General features: G+C 40.3%; 2 protein-coding genes and 1 long non-coding RNA gene across 3 annotated transcripts; 1 reads left to right on the top strand and 2 right to left on the bottom strand.

Annotated features, from left to right (window-relative positions):
- Positions 1 to 438: 438 nt before the first annotated feature.
- On the bottom strand, positions 439 to 5,148 carry LOC125005152. Its single transcript, XM_047580212.1, has 10 exons — positions 4,996 to 5,148; positions 4,807 to 4,877; positions 4,601 to 4,727; positions 4,349 to 4,497; positions 4,101 to 4,237; positions 3,816 to 3,978; positions 3,377 to 3,470; positions 3,183 to 3,261; positions 2,132 to 2,217; positions 439 to 2,032 (listed from the first exon to the last, which is right to left on the bottom strand). Exons 2-10 carry the CDS (start codon positions 4,859 to 4,861, stop codon positions 1,228 to 1,230), a joined length of 1,695 nt encoding a protein of 564 aa, XP_047436168.1. The 5' UTR covers positions 4,862 to 4,877; positions 4,996 to 5,148; the 3' UTR covers positions 439 to 1,227.
- Positions 5,149 to 6,252: 1,104 nt separating this feature from the next.
- LOC125005154 lies at positions 6,253 to 7,582 on the top strand. The gene is made up of 2 exons (XR_007112423.1): positions 6,253 to 6,792; positions 7,041 to 7,582. It is a non-coding gene; the product is annotated as an uncharacterized LOC125005154 (long non-coding RNA).
- A 1,254-nt stretch (positions 7,583 to 8,836) lies between these two features.
- Positions 8,837 to 15,076, bottom strand: LOC125005153. Its single transcript, XM_047580213.1, has 13 exons — positions 15,004 to 15,076; positions 14,792 to 14,862; positions 14,589 to 14,712; positions 14,337 to 14,485; positions 14,089 to 14,225; positions 13,804 to 13,966; positions 13,366 to 13,459; positions 13,172 to 13,250; positions 11,579 to 11,664; positions 9,443 to 11,479; positions 9,253 to 9,323; positions 9,047 to 9,173; positions 8,837 to 8,943 (listed from the first exon to the last, which is right to left on the bottom strand). The coding sequence occupies exons 2-10, from the start codon at positions 14,844 to 14,846 to the stop codon at positions 10,675 to 10,677; spliced, it is 1,692 nt and encodes a 563-aa protein (XP_047436169.1). The 5' UTR covers positions 14,847 to 14,862; positions 15,004 to 15,076; the 3' UTR covers positions 8,837 to 8,943; positions 9,047 to 9,173; positions 9,253 to 9,323; positions 9,443 to 10,674.

Here is a 15,076-nt window from a genome sequence, read left to right as displayed (position 1 = left end):
GGAGTATGGAGGAGTGTCTGTATGAGGGGTTGCACAGCTTTACTGATTTCCTGCATTTTAGCAAGCGGAGTATGAACATTACCTTTGGATTCACCACTGTTAGTTCTTTTTATATATATATACACACTTACGTTGTACTAATCCGTATGGGTGTTGCACTTATTTTGGCATGCATGTGTCACCTGATGGGTAAAAGTCAGTGCCAACATATTTTAGTCATGTGATTTTTCATGTGGCTGTTTGTGTTAAGACCAGCAGATGGAAGCAGAGCTAACACAGTACGTGACATGACACAGCGCTTTCTTTGTTGAATTACTGTATATTGAAAATATGTACAATAGCATTATGTCCTGTCCATGGAAACCAAGCCAATTTAAGGCAGTTTTGTTGGTCAGTTTATCAGTGAGTGAGCAGAAATAGACGGAACAATCCACAGGCCAGAGTATAAACAACTTTTATTTCTTTTATTCTTACATAAGACTTAAGACATGAATGGTATACACATTATTGATCACCTTAATGCCGTAGTTTCTTTTCAGTCTCACAGCTTAAGAAGTTACTTTCAGTTACAAATGTTTACTGCCGAGCCTAGTCGAGTGACGCGTTTCTGTGAAAATGGCTCACCAGTTCCAGAGAAGAGCAATGAGGAAGTAATTTCACAACACTGAACAGCAACTCTGCATGACCGATGATTGTTGTGGCTCGTTTCACTTACAGAATTCTGTCGGGTGTTTTTTTCCTTAAAAGGTTTATCAACGATGACTTAAGTGGCTATATAGACTATTCTTGGAGAACTTAGTCAGTCTGTTTCTGTAGTACTTAGAACTCTAACCCTAACTATGATATGTATGTCTAAGTGAGGTTTCATACACTACCACCTCAGATTACACATTTAGGGAATGCAGTTCCCGTCTACTATGCAAAATAAAAATATGAAAAACAAATAGACCTTATTATCACATTAAGGTATCTAGATACATCAGTCTACTTGAGCCTACTGCAGCTCCTTTGCCCCAGCATTTATACAAAGCACACATCTAAAACATTATGTCTCAAACCAGGAGCATTTTACTGACATTTTACATGAATGTCATACAAATTTAATTGGCTCAAACCAAAAACATAGCAAACCAAAAATAAATACATCCAAAATATATACGCTCATAAGGTCATTTCAAGGCTGAGCAGAGAAAACTCCAGGTCCATTAGTTGTGCTCTGCTGCTAATCTACACGCTCTGATAGTCACTGATCACAATGAGTGGGCCAGATTGAGTAGACACGAAGACACTTTGATTGATCTTGGCGGGTGGTTCCTCCTGATACTTGTCCAAGTGTTCCTTTTGCTCTCCACTTTTCCATTCTGGAAATGAAACATCAGGCTGCCGCACTAGACTCTGGAATGACTGATAGTCGTTATCCACCACCAAAGAGCCATGGCAGGAATTTTTGTCACATAGATTGTCCTCTTCACTTTTGGCATTTAGGTTGGATCCACCACTGTTCTCACACTCTGCCTCAACTCTGGACATAAGATCACAACAGGGGGCTGTGCTGGTGTCACTAGAGATGGAGGACGAGCTGGAGTCTTCAGTATATGAAAACCTCCCAGATTCAGCGTTGCACTGCTGATATGAATCGTCTACCACCATATCCAGAGATGCTGAAATGATAAGTTGTTGCACTGGGGACAGACCATCTGGACAGGTCACTGTAACAGTGTTACTCTCGCTGGGAGGTTTTGTGGATTCTCCTGGCATGAGGGGGGAATAGGTTCTATTTACAAAACCAGATGATCCCGAACTTATATCTTTCACTTTGACACTATAGTCACTGTTTAGGTCCATCAAGGGATCTGTGGTTAGGGGTGTCATTTGACCGATGGTGGGCAGGGCTTCATGAAGGGCGTCTCTAACGGCGTCAGCGATGGTAAACTGGGCAGGTTCTGTGTTAGCATAACTGAGAGCTGAGGATCCCGTGCTAATTCCACTGCTTTGTTGCAGGCTCCAGTCACTAGTGTCACATAGCTTCGACCTGAGAAGAGAGAAACCATTACTTAAATTGCCAAAAAATGACGTATAAATCATTAAGGAGATATGTTGTACACTGATGTATCTACGCAGCCATACTAACCCTTTTTTGGAGTCATCTAGAGAATGGGTATCATCTCTAATGCTGACGATGAGAGGGGAGATGACCAGTGGCGAAGGCTTCAAAAGCTGAAACAAAAGGGCCCAAAGCTAGATATGATTTTACATGTTACGGGCATAAAACTTTCAATAGATCCCAAACTGTGTATCTTTGGCGTTTTTCCAGTAAACCGTAACCTTAGCAAGGCAAACAAATCTACGATCACTTTTTGCATGCTACAAGCCAAATATACCATAGCCAAATCTTGGAAATCCACTACCAAGTATACCAACTAAGTATTAGTGTTTGGCTTGCGGGGCTGTCAGACTTTTTGCACTAGAAAAACTCACCTTCATGTTAAAGGGTAAATATTTCATCTTTGACAATATGTGGAGATCTTTTATGGTGCTCTTAGAAAGGAAGAAAGCATTGGAGGCATGTTCCCTGTGTATGTAAACCACTTGTTTTTACTTTGTTTTATTTGCCTTTCTCTAAGGGACAACTAAGTTAACTTCTGGACCACCAGTGAATCTGAAGGATCATTTATGTTTTGGACTGTGCAAAATAACGCATGCTACTGCTCTGTCTTGTTCATTGAAAATAAGCCTTAGAGTGACAGTTCTGTTTCGCATCCGTAATATTTGTATTTGCTGTGGTGTGATTATTTATTCTGAAATTTATGAACACACTTGTTGGGGGAAAAAAAGAAGGCCCCAAACCATCACACTTGAAATTAAGAGAAAGGTATTTTAAATTGACGCTGTCATGTAACTAAAATAATAATCTTTATATTCCTGTGATTACCACATTAGCATGTGGTGTTGTGCTGTGGCAAACTCCGGTTTGGTAACTACTTTGTCAGAAAACAACAGAGGAACTCTAACTAACTGGACACTATGCAAATGTGGTTACACAACAAAATGCTTGACTGCATGCAAGGTGTTGCATTAAGTTCAGAAGCGGTGTTTTCTCTTGAGTGGCTTTTGGGTTTTGTAACATCATAAAGATAGATGAAAATGTTCAAATTTATGAATTGTCTTATGTAGTGTCTTACCTCAGTCTTGCTGGGATGCATGTTAAGAAGTTTTGGATTTAGATCTTTGACAACTGTGTCCCACCACTTTCTTTTGTACCTGAAAGCAAATGTATAAATAAACAACAAAGGGACGTGTACGATACAGGAACACAATCGATTCAAATGCTGCAAATCATATAATGCACTGACAGAGGCACAGCAGAAAGACTTACTTTATATAACAGACATATAGGACACCGCCGAGGATGACGGCAGTCATACTGAGGCTGATGATTATAGCCAGGGGCACGATAACAAGAGAGGAAGCTGTGAAATAACATGTACAGAAAATAAATCACAGTGCTTGCTGAAAATGCGCAAAGTACAGACACAAATGTATAAATTTAGAAATTTAAGGTTCGCAAACAAACTTGGATTACACATAACAATGACACCTTGTATTACTGTTAACGTTGCGTACTGCATTGTCTTCTTTGTAAAAATGTTAAAAATTATTTTTTTTTTATTTTACATTAGATATGTATGGATCTTACCAGGACTTTTACATTGGAACTTATGGAGTATACTTTGAGAATTCTTAATGTGATTAGAAAAGTAGAATTTACTGCATTACAAAGTGACATTACAAACTGTCATTACAAAGCGACTTACAGGTTGTAAATTCCCACTCTTTGCTGCTGTCGCTGAACTTTCCACTTATATTTGTGTGGCTTCTCACGCTGACCATATACGTTGTGCTTGATTCCAGGCGTTCACCATTTATTTCGTAGTAATTCAGTCCCTCAACAATAGCCGGTGTAATAGATTCAGTCACCTGCATGGCAAAAAAGAGTGATGAAAAGGAGAGTTTGCTCGTCATAGCTCATTTATCCTGGAGATGTAGACATGGTCATGTCATAGTGAACTGTTATAGCGTGTCTGTGACATTGTTCCTACCTTTTTTGTGTCTCCTTTTTTATAGAAAGTCACTTCAGCAGTCAGAGAGAAAGAAGCCTCCATGTTTGAAATCCACTTAACTTCAAAATTTCCCTTGGATTCATTGACTGAGATGATAGTTGGAGTTTTGGGCTTTACTGTACAGAAACAGAAACAAGAAAAGTAAAGCGAGTGCTTCCTAACCTCTGATCAGTCTGTTTCTGGCTGCTGCACATCTGTGGACTTTCATTAAAGTGAAGTCAACATACTGGTGTCTGTGACGCTGATTTTTTTCGACTCTAAGCTTTTTCCAGCTCTCCAGACTGTTGCTGTATGAGTCTCCCCCAGGATGAGCGTCATTGTGACAGTGCAACAACAGCGTCCACTGTCACACTGCTGTAAACTGCAGCTCTCAGTACTGTGGAGTACAAGAGACATTAATCTTACAACATGTTGGGAATATATTCACTATCTACTAGTCATTCTCATGTGGATGCAGCTCCTTTTTATTGAAAACGTACCCATAGCCGAGATCACTCTCGATGGTCAAGTTGTATTCAGTACAGTTCTGAGCCTCTACCTGGCAAAACATCTTCTCCTCAGAGTCGTTGGTACAGTCAAGGTTTAGGGCTGTTTCACTGTGGACTCCTGTGTCAAACACAAATAATTACCGACCTCAGGCACACAAAGATTATTTAGCGACTCTTTCCGTGTTAATAGTACGCACCAGTTAGAGCTATTGCAGTCACAACATGGCCCAAAAAAAGCAGGAGAAAAGTCATCCTGTCTAGAACTCGCCTGAAAGTAAAACCAGGATGAGGTGTTTTATTTATTTATTTATTTTTTTTTTTTTAATGCAGCAAATCTGACGACACAAGTAAAAAACAAAACAAACATTACCACTAGTTTAGATTACCTGTTTTACTCCACGACGAGGCGATTTATTCCACTTACTCGTTCGAAAACAGCGTACGCTGTGGAGACGTGAGCGCAGACTCGCTGCTTATGCCTCTCTGTCTTCCTGATATGGAAAGCTGTTGCTGGAAATGTTGCGCCACTGTTTCACTGGAAGTGATCTCCACTCCCATTTCCGTGCGCCAGCTGACGGCAGATGTCTGCGGAAAACTGTTTTAGGGACCAATAGGGCTTTCCACACAGAGGAAGGCTTATCATTGAGAAGGTGGAATGTTGATGATACGCAGCTACATGATCATTAAGTGTCTCTGACACAGTGAAGGCTGGATGTCTGCAGATCTCTGCAGAGGCAGCCAGGATGAATCAGACAGACAACAAGATTCTTCTGTTGTGTTGAAGAGAGGACATGAGATGTGAAAAAAGACAAATGCATGTAAGACGGCATACATGGCAATTATAATTATACATATAGATGTCTCATATTCTGTGAACAACAACTTGACCAAGTATATTAAGTCACTGTGACCGTATTCATATGTGACCACCAGGTGGAAGCCGAGGGACAGCAAAGTTACACATGAGAGGCCCCACCTTGCTACTTTTCTTAGCTTTTGCAGTTCATGAGAAGAAATTATAAATCAACATAACGAACATCTCTATAAATGTGTGTGCTTCTCGTTAAAATGCAGAAGTTTCCAATTGCAGAAGAGGTTCATTTCACAGGAAAAGATATTTATGTTGCAAGAGTGGTTGAGCTGACGTGGTCGGTTGTGTACATACTACATACTACTTTCTCAGGTTAATGATAATGATTCAACCATGTACTGTATGCAATACTGCTATGAGCTTATATTGCAATAAGTGTTGTGTCCCAATAAAATATAATATATTTGTCATGAACACTTCACATCCCAAAAATGATGTTTATTGTTTTTTTCCAATGTAAGTACATATTGCTGTCATCCTTATATTAGCTGTGTCCTACAACAGCACTAAATTGCTGCTATACCAAATCATGCATATTATTTGTTCCAACGACAAGCCCAGAAGCTCCACAGAAAAATAATAGTGACAGCTTTGTACCAAAACTCAAAGGAGTATATAAATCAACAAAATGACAAACAGGCAGAACTTAGACATGTGTAAGGAAAGAGATTGTTGCGGACTTGGAAATCAGGAATGGACAAAAGGTTTCATCAGCCCCATGTTTTATTTTTGTTTTTATAAATGTGTTCTGCATGTAATTTAAATATCACAGTGATCAATGATTAAAACGACTGCAGCTGCTGTAATGTAATGAGACTGAGGATAACAGCCAAGTGCTACTCACTGACTCTGTGCATGAGAACAAGTAAAAGTTACAATGGCTGAACAGATTTTGCCAAAATGCTGTTTCGGTCGTCGTCCAGTAGGTGGCAGTGACGCATCTACCATGTGAGTTTTCAATCAAAACATGAAGAAGAAGAAGGAACAGCATTATGGGAAAGAAACAAATGTTTATAGACTGCGTTGAATTGGAATATATTTATTTATATTAATATTCTGATAGTTGTAGCAATTGATATTTTAATTTATTGCGATAAAGTTAAGTTGAAATAGCTCTCGACGTGTTTCCGCTAGCCTCTATTAGCCCTCTAGCTGCAGTTAGTTGCTTCAGATTGATTTTACTCGTATAAATGTCTGTCAGACGGGCTCTGGTGGACTGTGCTGTGTTGTCTCTGCAAGATACGTGTATTTTTTATCCCTGCTGTAAAGGCTGTTTCTCACGAATTGATGTTGAACAGCAGGACACAACGAGGTAAAAACACCAACCTTGATTTAAAAGCACTGAGTCCATAGAAGTCACTGTTGAAACCTCATATGGGGCAAAAGTGTCCGAGTTCACCGAGAGTCATTACTGGTCGTAGGGAATATCTGTGAAGTGATAGTGCTGGTAGGAGGACTGTATCTGGACGACTTTCAAACTGAAACTAAAATGACTCCTCTTTGGAAAAAAAGCAGAAAGTTCTCCTACATGTCCTAACCCCGAACCCTCCGTCACCGCAGATGCAGATGCAGATGCTCCAAGTGTGGTTATAGTTGTCTGAAGGAACAGCTGGATTACAGATATCGTCTGTCTCTGAAGGTGGCCCGGGACAGGTGCATATTTGGTGTGACAGTATTTGGAAATAGCCTGAACCCATTCTTTGGCATCGATGCAAGTGGATTACAGAAGTGAGTAAAGAAATGACCTTTCAGGCATCTTTCTGTTAATGTTTACACTGCTTTAGACAAAGTCCACCAGTCTTATACTGTGGCATGCTCCCAGTTTTGTACAAACGTCAGCTTTTTCTACTAGGTTAAAATGAAGCTCGGCCATATGTTGTTTATGGTGTAGGAACCGTATATTATGGCTCCCATATGAAATCGTTAAATGGGAGGTCTGTGTGCACATCACTTATTACATGGTGTTAAATAACATAACATAATAGAGTGTAGTATAATTTCCTCTTTTTATATGAATGTTAATGTTTTTGTTCAGAAATGTGTATTTCATAATGATATTGGATTGATATTTCAATGACAATAAATTTTGTTATTTTGTAAGTTATTCTTTTTTTTTTTTTTAATACTTCATGTAGGTCTTAAATTTAATCCATAATGGTCTAAAACACTTGATGAGGGAAATCCTTCACAAAGCTCTACTTTACCTGTGCTTAATAGAACATATAAAAATGTCTTTGTCTTTGTTGTATTTATAATTTTTTACGTTGGTGGAAAATTTGGATGGACCAGTCGTTCCATCAACAAGATTCACATTGTTGTTGAAGGCTGTCAAGGACTGTTTCATTGGCAGACATTTCATCTTTGGTTTGAAGGTAAATGTACAATCTGATTCAGGATATTGATTGAATAAACAACTTTTGTACTGTGGACAAAAGTGAAAAGCAAATAGACCTTATTATCACATTAAGGTACCCAGATACATTTACATTTACATGAGCCTACTGCAGCCCTTTGCCCCAGCATTTATACAAAGTACACATCTAAAACATTATGTCTCAAACCAGGAGTATTTTATTGATATTTTACATGTATGAATATAGGGATTTAGGTTCGCAAAAAAGCTTGGATTATACATAACAATGACACCTTGTATTACTTGTCAATGTTGCGTACCGCATCTGCAAATTGTCTTCTTTATAAAAATGTTTTATTTTTTATTTTACATTAGATATGTATGGATCTTACCAGGACTTTTACATTGGAACTTATGGAGTATACTTTAGGTTGTAAATTCCCACTCGTTGCTGCTGTCGCTGAACTTTCCATTTATAATTGCGTGGGTTCTCACGCTGACCATATACGTTGTGCTTGATTCCAGGCGTTCACCATTTATTTCGTAGTAATTCAGTCCCTCAACAATAGCCGGTGTAATAGATTCAGTCACCTGCATGGCAAAAAAGAGTGATGAAAAGGAGAGTTTGCTCATCATAGCTCATTTATCCTGGAGATGTAGACATGGTCATGTCATAGTGAACTGTTATAGCGTGTCTGTGACATTGTTCCTACCTTTTTTGTGTCTCCTTTTTTATAGAAAGTCACTTCAGCAGTCAGAGGGAAAGAAGCCTCCATGTTTGAAATCCACTTAACTTCAAAATTTCCGTTGGATTCATTGACTGAGATGATAGTTGGAGTTTTGGGCTTTACTGTACAGAAACAGAAACAAGAAAAGTAAAGCGAGTGCTTCCTAACCTCTGATCAGTCTGTTTCTGGCTGCTGCACATCTGTGGACTTTCATTAAAGTGAAGTCAACATACTGGTGTCTGTGACGCTGATTTTTTTCGACTCTAAGCTTTTTCCAGCTCTCCAGACTGTTGCTGTATGAGTCTCCCCCAGGATGAGCGTCATTGTGACAGTGCAACAACAGCGTCCACTGTCACACTGCTGTAAACTGCAGCTCTCATTACTGTGGAGTACAAGAGACATTAATCTTACAACATGTTGGGAATATATTCACTATCTACTAGTCATTCTCATGTGGATGCAGCTCCTTTTTATTGAAAACGTACCCATAGCCGAGATCACTCTCGATGGTCAAGTTGTATTCAGTACAGTTCTGAGCCTCTACCTGGCAAAACATCTTCTCGTCAGAGTCGTTGGTACAGTCAAGGTTTAGGGCTGTTTCACTGTGGACTCCTGTGTCAAACACAAATAATTACCAACCTCAGACACACAAAGATTATTTAGCGACTCTTTCCGTGTTAATAGTACGCACCAGTTAGAGCTATTGCAGTCACAACATGGCCCAAAAAAAGCAGGAGAAAAGTCATCCTGTCTAGAACTCGCCTGAAAGTAAAACCAGGATGAGGTGTTTTATTTATTTATTTATTTATTTTTTTAATGCAGCAAATCTAAAAACACAGGTAAAAAAACAACAACAAAACATTATCACTAGTTTAGATTACCTGTTTCACTCCACAACGAGGGGATTTATTCCACTTATTCGTTCAAAAACAACGTACGCTCTGGAGATGTGAGCGCAGACTCGCTGCTTATGCCTCTCTTATGCCTTATGGCAACCTGTTGCTGGAAATGTTGCGCCAGTGTTTCAGTGGAAGTGAACTCCACTCCCTTTTCTGTGTGCCAGCTGACGGCAGATGTCTGCGGAAAACTGTGAATACGCAACTTGAGTGAGTGGATAAAATAGAAAATATGGGAGGAGCAATAAGTGTAGATGAACGTGTATGGTAATGGCTTGAAAGTGGAGACGGATTTACTATTTAAATGCACATTCATTTCAGCCGTCAGTCCTATTTCATGTCACATTATTTAACTTAAGTTTGATGCAAACAAAAAAAAAAGACCATCAAATGTTGTTTTCTTCTTCTTCCCAATATGAAGTGGATTAAGATTCCCGAGTGGGATAGATACATTTTCTGCTGACCCACTGTGCAGTTTGAATAGACTATTAATTGGAAAGTTCAAAGACTGGCAGGGAAATTATTTGATATGTGCTGTACTAACACCCTTTATTGGATCATCTCAGGAATTATGCTCATTCTCATTAAAAATGTTCAAACAAAACAAATGTTTTCTTCAGAAGAGCAATAAACCCAGTAGCCTTCTTCTAAGAACGATGAAAATCACTGAAACAAAGTTCCTCAAATACTGTGTCATGATGTACTGTATGTGGCTGGCTTTACACAACATTACAGTAAATAATACAAATAGTCCACACTCTTTTGTAAGGTGTTTTTCTTTAAAAGGTTTTGATGTTTTTCTGTTGTACTTAAAACTCTAACCCTAACTCTGATATGTATGTCTAAGTGAGGTTTCATACACTACCACCTCAGATTACACATTTAGGGAATGCAGTTCCAATCCACTATGCAAAATAAAAATGTATTTTTATTTATGTATTTATTATCACATTAAGGTATCTAGATACATCAGTCTACTTGAGCCTACTGCAGCTCCTTTGCCCCAGCATTTATACAAGGCACACATCTAAAACATTATGTCTCAAACCAGGAGCATTTTACTGACATTTTACATGAATGTCATACAAACTTAATTGGCTCAAACCAAAAATATAGCAAACCAAAAATAAATACATCCAAAATATATACGCTCATAAGGTCATTTCTAGGCTGAGCAGAGAAAACTCCAGTTCCATAAATTGTGCTCTGCTGCTAATCTACACGCTCTGATAGTCACTGATCACAATGAGTGGGGCAGATTGAGTAGACACGAAGACACTTTGATTGATCTTGGCGGGTGGTTCCTCCCAATACTTGTCCAAGCGTTCCTTTTGCTCTCCACTTTTCCATTCTGGAAATGAAACATCAGGCTGCTGCACTAGACTCTGCAATGACTGATAGTCTTTATCCACCACCAAAGAGCCATGGCAGGAATTTTTGTCACATAGATTGTCCTCTTCACTTTTGGCATTTAGGTTGGATCCACCACTGTCTTCACACTCTGCCTCAACTCTGGACATAAGATCACAACAGGGGGCTGTGCTGGTGTCACTAGAGATGGAGGACAAGCTGGGGTCTTCAGTATATGAAAACCTCCCAGATTCAGCGTTGCACTGCTGATATGAATCGTCTACCACCATATCCAGAGATGCTGAAATGATAAGTTGTTGCACTGGGGACAGACTATCTGGACAGGTCACTGTAACAGTGTTACTCTCGCTGGGAGGGTTTGTGGATTCTCCTGGCATGAGGGGGGAATAGGTTCTATTTACAAAACAAGATGGTCCGGAACGTATATCTTTCACTTTGACACTATAGTCGCTGTTTAGGTCTATTGAGGGATCTGTGGTTAGGGGTGTCATTTGACCGATGGTGGGCAGGGCTTCATGAAGGGCGTCTCTAACGGCGTCAGCGATGGTAAACTGGGCAGGTTCTGGGTTAGCATGACGGAGAGCTGAGGATCCCGTGCTGATTCCACTGCTTTGCTGCAGGCTCCAGCTGCTAGTGTCACATAGCTTCGACCTGAGAAGAGACAAATCTTTACTTAAATTGCCAAAAAATGACGTATAAATCATTAAGGAGATATGTTGTACGCTGATGTATCTACGCAGCCATACTAACCCTTTTTTGGAGTCATCTAGAGAATGGGTATCATCTCTAATGCTGACAGTGAGAGGGGAGAATACCACCGGCGAAGGCTTCAAAAGCTGAAACAAGAAGGTCCCAAACCATCAAACTTAATTTAAAAGAAAGGCATTTTAAATTGATGCTGTCATGTTACTGAGAGCAGCCAAAGTTTCATTTCGTTTCGCTTTCTTCCACTTATCCGGGTCCGGGTCGTGAGGTCAGCGGTCTGATCCAACTCACCACCAGGTGGTGATTAGTTGACAGCTCTGCTCCTCTCTTCACTCGAGTGTCCAGAACATACGGTCGCAGGTCGGATGATACGACTACAAAGTTGATCATCGACCTATGACCTAGGCCGTCATGGTGCCAAGAGTACCGATGAACAACCTTACGTTCGAACATGGTGTTAGTTATGGACAAACTGCAACTTGCACAGAAGTCCAATAACTGAACACTGCTGGGGTTCAGATCAGACAGGCCGTTCCTCTCAATCACGCCTCTCCAGGTTACGCTGTCATTGCCCACATGGGCGTCCCCCAGAAGGACAATGGAGTCTCCAGTCAGGACACTATCCAGCGCCCCACCTAAGGTCTCCAAAAAGGAGACTGCTGTTCGGCGCGTGTTCGCAAACAACAGTCAGAACCCGTTCCCTGACCCGAAGGCGCAGGGCAGCAACCCTTTCTCCAACATACAGGCAGAGAGTCTTTGGTCAAGACTTGGGTTCCGGAGTCGATGCTATGTGTTGAGGTGAGGCTAACTATATCTAGTCGATAACACTCCACCTCTTCCACAAGCTCCAGTTCCTTCCCCGCCAGAGAGGTGACGTTCCATGTCCACAAAGTCAGTTTCCATAACCGAGGATCAGACCGCCAAGACCCTCGCCGTGGTCTGCCGCCAAATCCACACTGCACTGGACCCTTCCTGGACCTACTGCAGGTGGTGGGCCCACAGGGAGGCGAGTCCATGTAACCATGTAAGTCCTGTAACAAAGGCCTGACCATCAGGCGCTCGCCCACGAGCCCCAACCCCAGGCCTGGCTCCAGGGTGGGGCCCGGTCCAGAATAGGTTCAAATGTACTAATGTTCAAAAATTTCCACACTCTGACACTGTTGGGGCATCTTGTTTCATTCTCTGTTTGGAACGCTACGTTTTAGCTCCTGTCTATTTAAATACTAGCTCCTAAAAAGCCCGGTTTTGTCTGACTGGTCCTGTGGTTTACTCTGTGGATTAGAGCCCATTTCTTACCAGACTAACAGGACACTATGCAAATGTGGTGACACAACAAAATGCTTTTTTTGCCTGTTTTTTGTGGTAATCACAATGTTTTTTATGATTACCACATTAGCATGTGGTGTTGTGCTGTGGCAAACTCCGATTTGGTAACTACTTTGTCAGAAAACAACAGAGGAACTCTAACTAACTGGACACTATGCAAATGTGGTTACACAACAAAATGCTTGACTGCATGCAAGGTGTTGCATTAAGTTCAGAAGCGGTGTTTTCTCTTGAGTGGCTTTTGGGTTTTGTAACATCATAAAGATAGATGAAAATGTTCAAATTTATGAATTGTCTTATGAAGTGTCTTACCTCAGTCTTGCTGGGATGCATGTTAAGAAGTTTTGGATTTAGATCTTTGACAACTGTGTCCCACCACTTTCTTTTGTACCTGAAAGCAAATGTATAAATAAACAACAAAGGAACGTGCACGATACAGGAACACGATCGATTCAAATGCTGCAAATCATATAATGCACTGACAGAGGCACAGCAGAAAGACTTACTTTATATAACAGACATATAGGACACCGCCGAGGATGACGGCAGTCATACTGAGGCTGATGATTATAGCCAGGGGCACGATAACAAGAGAGGAAGCTGTGAAATAACATGTACAGAAAATAAATCACAGTGCTTGCTGAAAATGCGCACAGTACAGACGCAAATGTATAAATTTAGGAATTTAAGGTTCGCAAAAAAGCTTGGATTACACATAACAATGACACCTTGTATTACTGTTAACGTTGCGTACTGCATTGTCTTTTTTGTAAAAATGTTAAAAATTAATTTTTTTTATTTTACATTAGATATGTATGGATCTTACCAGGACTTTTACGTTGGAACTTATGGAGTATACTTTGAGAATTCTTAATGTGATTAGAAAAGTAGAATTTAATGCATTACAAAGTGACATTACAAAGTGACATTACAAAGCGACTTACAGGTTGTAAATTCACACTCGTTGCTGCTGTCGCTGAACTTTCCACTTATATTTGTGTGGGTTCTCACGCTGACCATATACGTTGTGCTTGATTCCAGGCGTTCACCATTTATTTCGTAGTAATTCAGTCCCTCAACAATAGCCCGTGTAATAGATTCAGTCACCTGCATGGCAAAAAAGAGTGATGAAAAGGAGAGTTTGCTCATCATAGCTCATTTATCTTGGAGATGTAGACATGATCATGTCATAGTGAACTGTTATAGCGTGTCTGTGACATTGTTCCTACCTTTTTTGTGTCTCCTTTTTTATAGAAAGTCACTTCAGCAGTCAGAGGGAAAGAAGCCTCCATGTTTGAAATCCACTTAACTTCAAAATTTCCCTTGGATTCATTGACTGAGATGATAGTTGGAGTTTTGGGCTTTACTGTACAGAAACAGAAACAAGAAAAGTAAAGCGAGTGCTTCCTAACCTCTGATCAGTCTGTTTCTGGCTGCTGCACATCTGTGGACTTTCATTAAAGTGAAGTCAACATACCGGTGTCTGTGACACTGATTTTTTTCGACTCTAAGCTTTTTCCAGCTCTCCAGACTGTTGCTGTATGAGTCTCCCCCAGGATGAGCTTCATTGTGACAGTGCAACAACAGCGTCCACTGTCACACTGCTGTAAACTGCAGCTCTCAGTACTGTGGAGTACAAGAGACATTAATCTTACAACATGTTGGGGATATATTAAATATCTACTAGTCATTCTCATGTGGATGCAGCTCCTTTTTATTGAAAACGTACCCATCGCCGAGATCACTCTCGATGGTCAAGTTGTATTCAGTACAGTTCTGAGCCTCTACCTGGCAAAACATCTTCTCAAAGTCGTTGGTACAGTCAAGGTTTAGGGCTGTTTCACTGTGGACTCCTGTGTCAAACACAAATAATTACCGACCTCAGGCACACAAAGATTATTTAGCGACTCTTTCCGTGTTAATAGTACGCACCAGTTAGAGCTATTGCAGTCACAACATGGCCCAAAAAAAGCAGGAGAAAAGTCATCCTGTCTAGAACTCGCCTGAAAGTAAAAACAGGATGAGGAGTTTTTTTTAATGCAGCAAATCTGACGACTCAAGTAAATAAATAAATAAAAAACAACAACAACAACAAAAAACATAGTCATGATAGTCATAGTCATAGTCTACATTACCTGTTTTACCTCACGATGAGGTAATTCCACTTATCAGCGTACACTGTGGAGACGTGAGCGCAGACTCGCTGCTTATGCCTCT

Source organism: Mugil cephalus, chromosome 3 (genome assembly GCF_022458985.1).
Source record: "Mugil cephalus isolate CIBA_MC_2020 chromosome 3, CIBA_Mcephalus_1.1, whole genome shotgun sequence".
NCBI classification, from domain to species: Eukaryota; Metazoa; Chordata; class Actinopteri; order Mugiliformes; family Mugilidae; genus Mugil; species Mugil cephalus.
Note: the sequence above shows the minus strand (reverse complement) of the source record. Positions and strands in the feature narration are given on the sequence as shown.

Excerpts from the sequence above, each read along its gene's own strand:
- LOC125005152 (XM_047580212.1), bottom strand. The coding sequence starts at position 4,861 with ATGACTTTTCTCCTGCTTTTTTTGGGCCATGTTGTGACTGCAATAGCT. Across the intron at positions 4,238-4,348 it reads AATCAGCGTCACAGACACCA|TAAAGCCCAAAACTCCAACT; the intron begins GTATGTTGACTT and ends GTTTCTGTACAG. Across the intron at positions 2,218-3,182 it reads TGCATCCCAGCAAGACTGAG|CTTTTGAAGCCTTCGCCACT; the intron begins GTAAGACACTAC and ends CTTTTGTTTCAG.
- LOC125005153 (XM_047580213.1), bottom strand. The coding sequence starts at position 14,846 with ATGACTTTTCTCCTGCTTTTTTTGGGCCATGTTGTGACTGCAATAGCT. Across the intron at positions 14,226-14,336 it reads AATCAGTGTCACAGACACCG|TAAAGCCCAAAACTCCAACT; the intron begins GTATGTTGACTT and ends GTTTCTGTACAG. Across the intron at positions 13,967-14,088 it reads AAAAAGGAGACACAAAAAAG|GTGACTGAATCTATTACACG; the intron begins GTAGGAACAATG and ends TTTGCCATGCAG.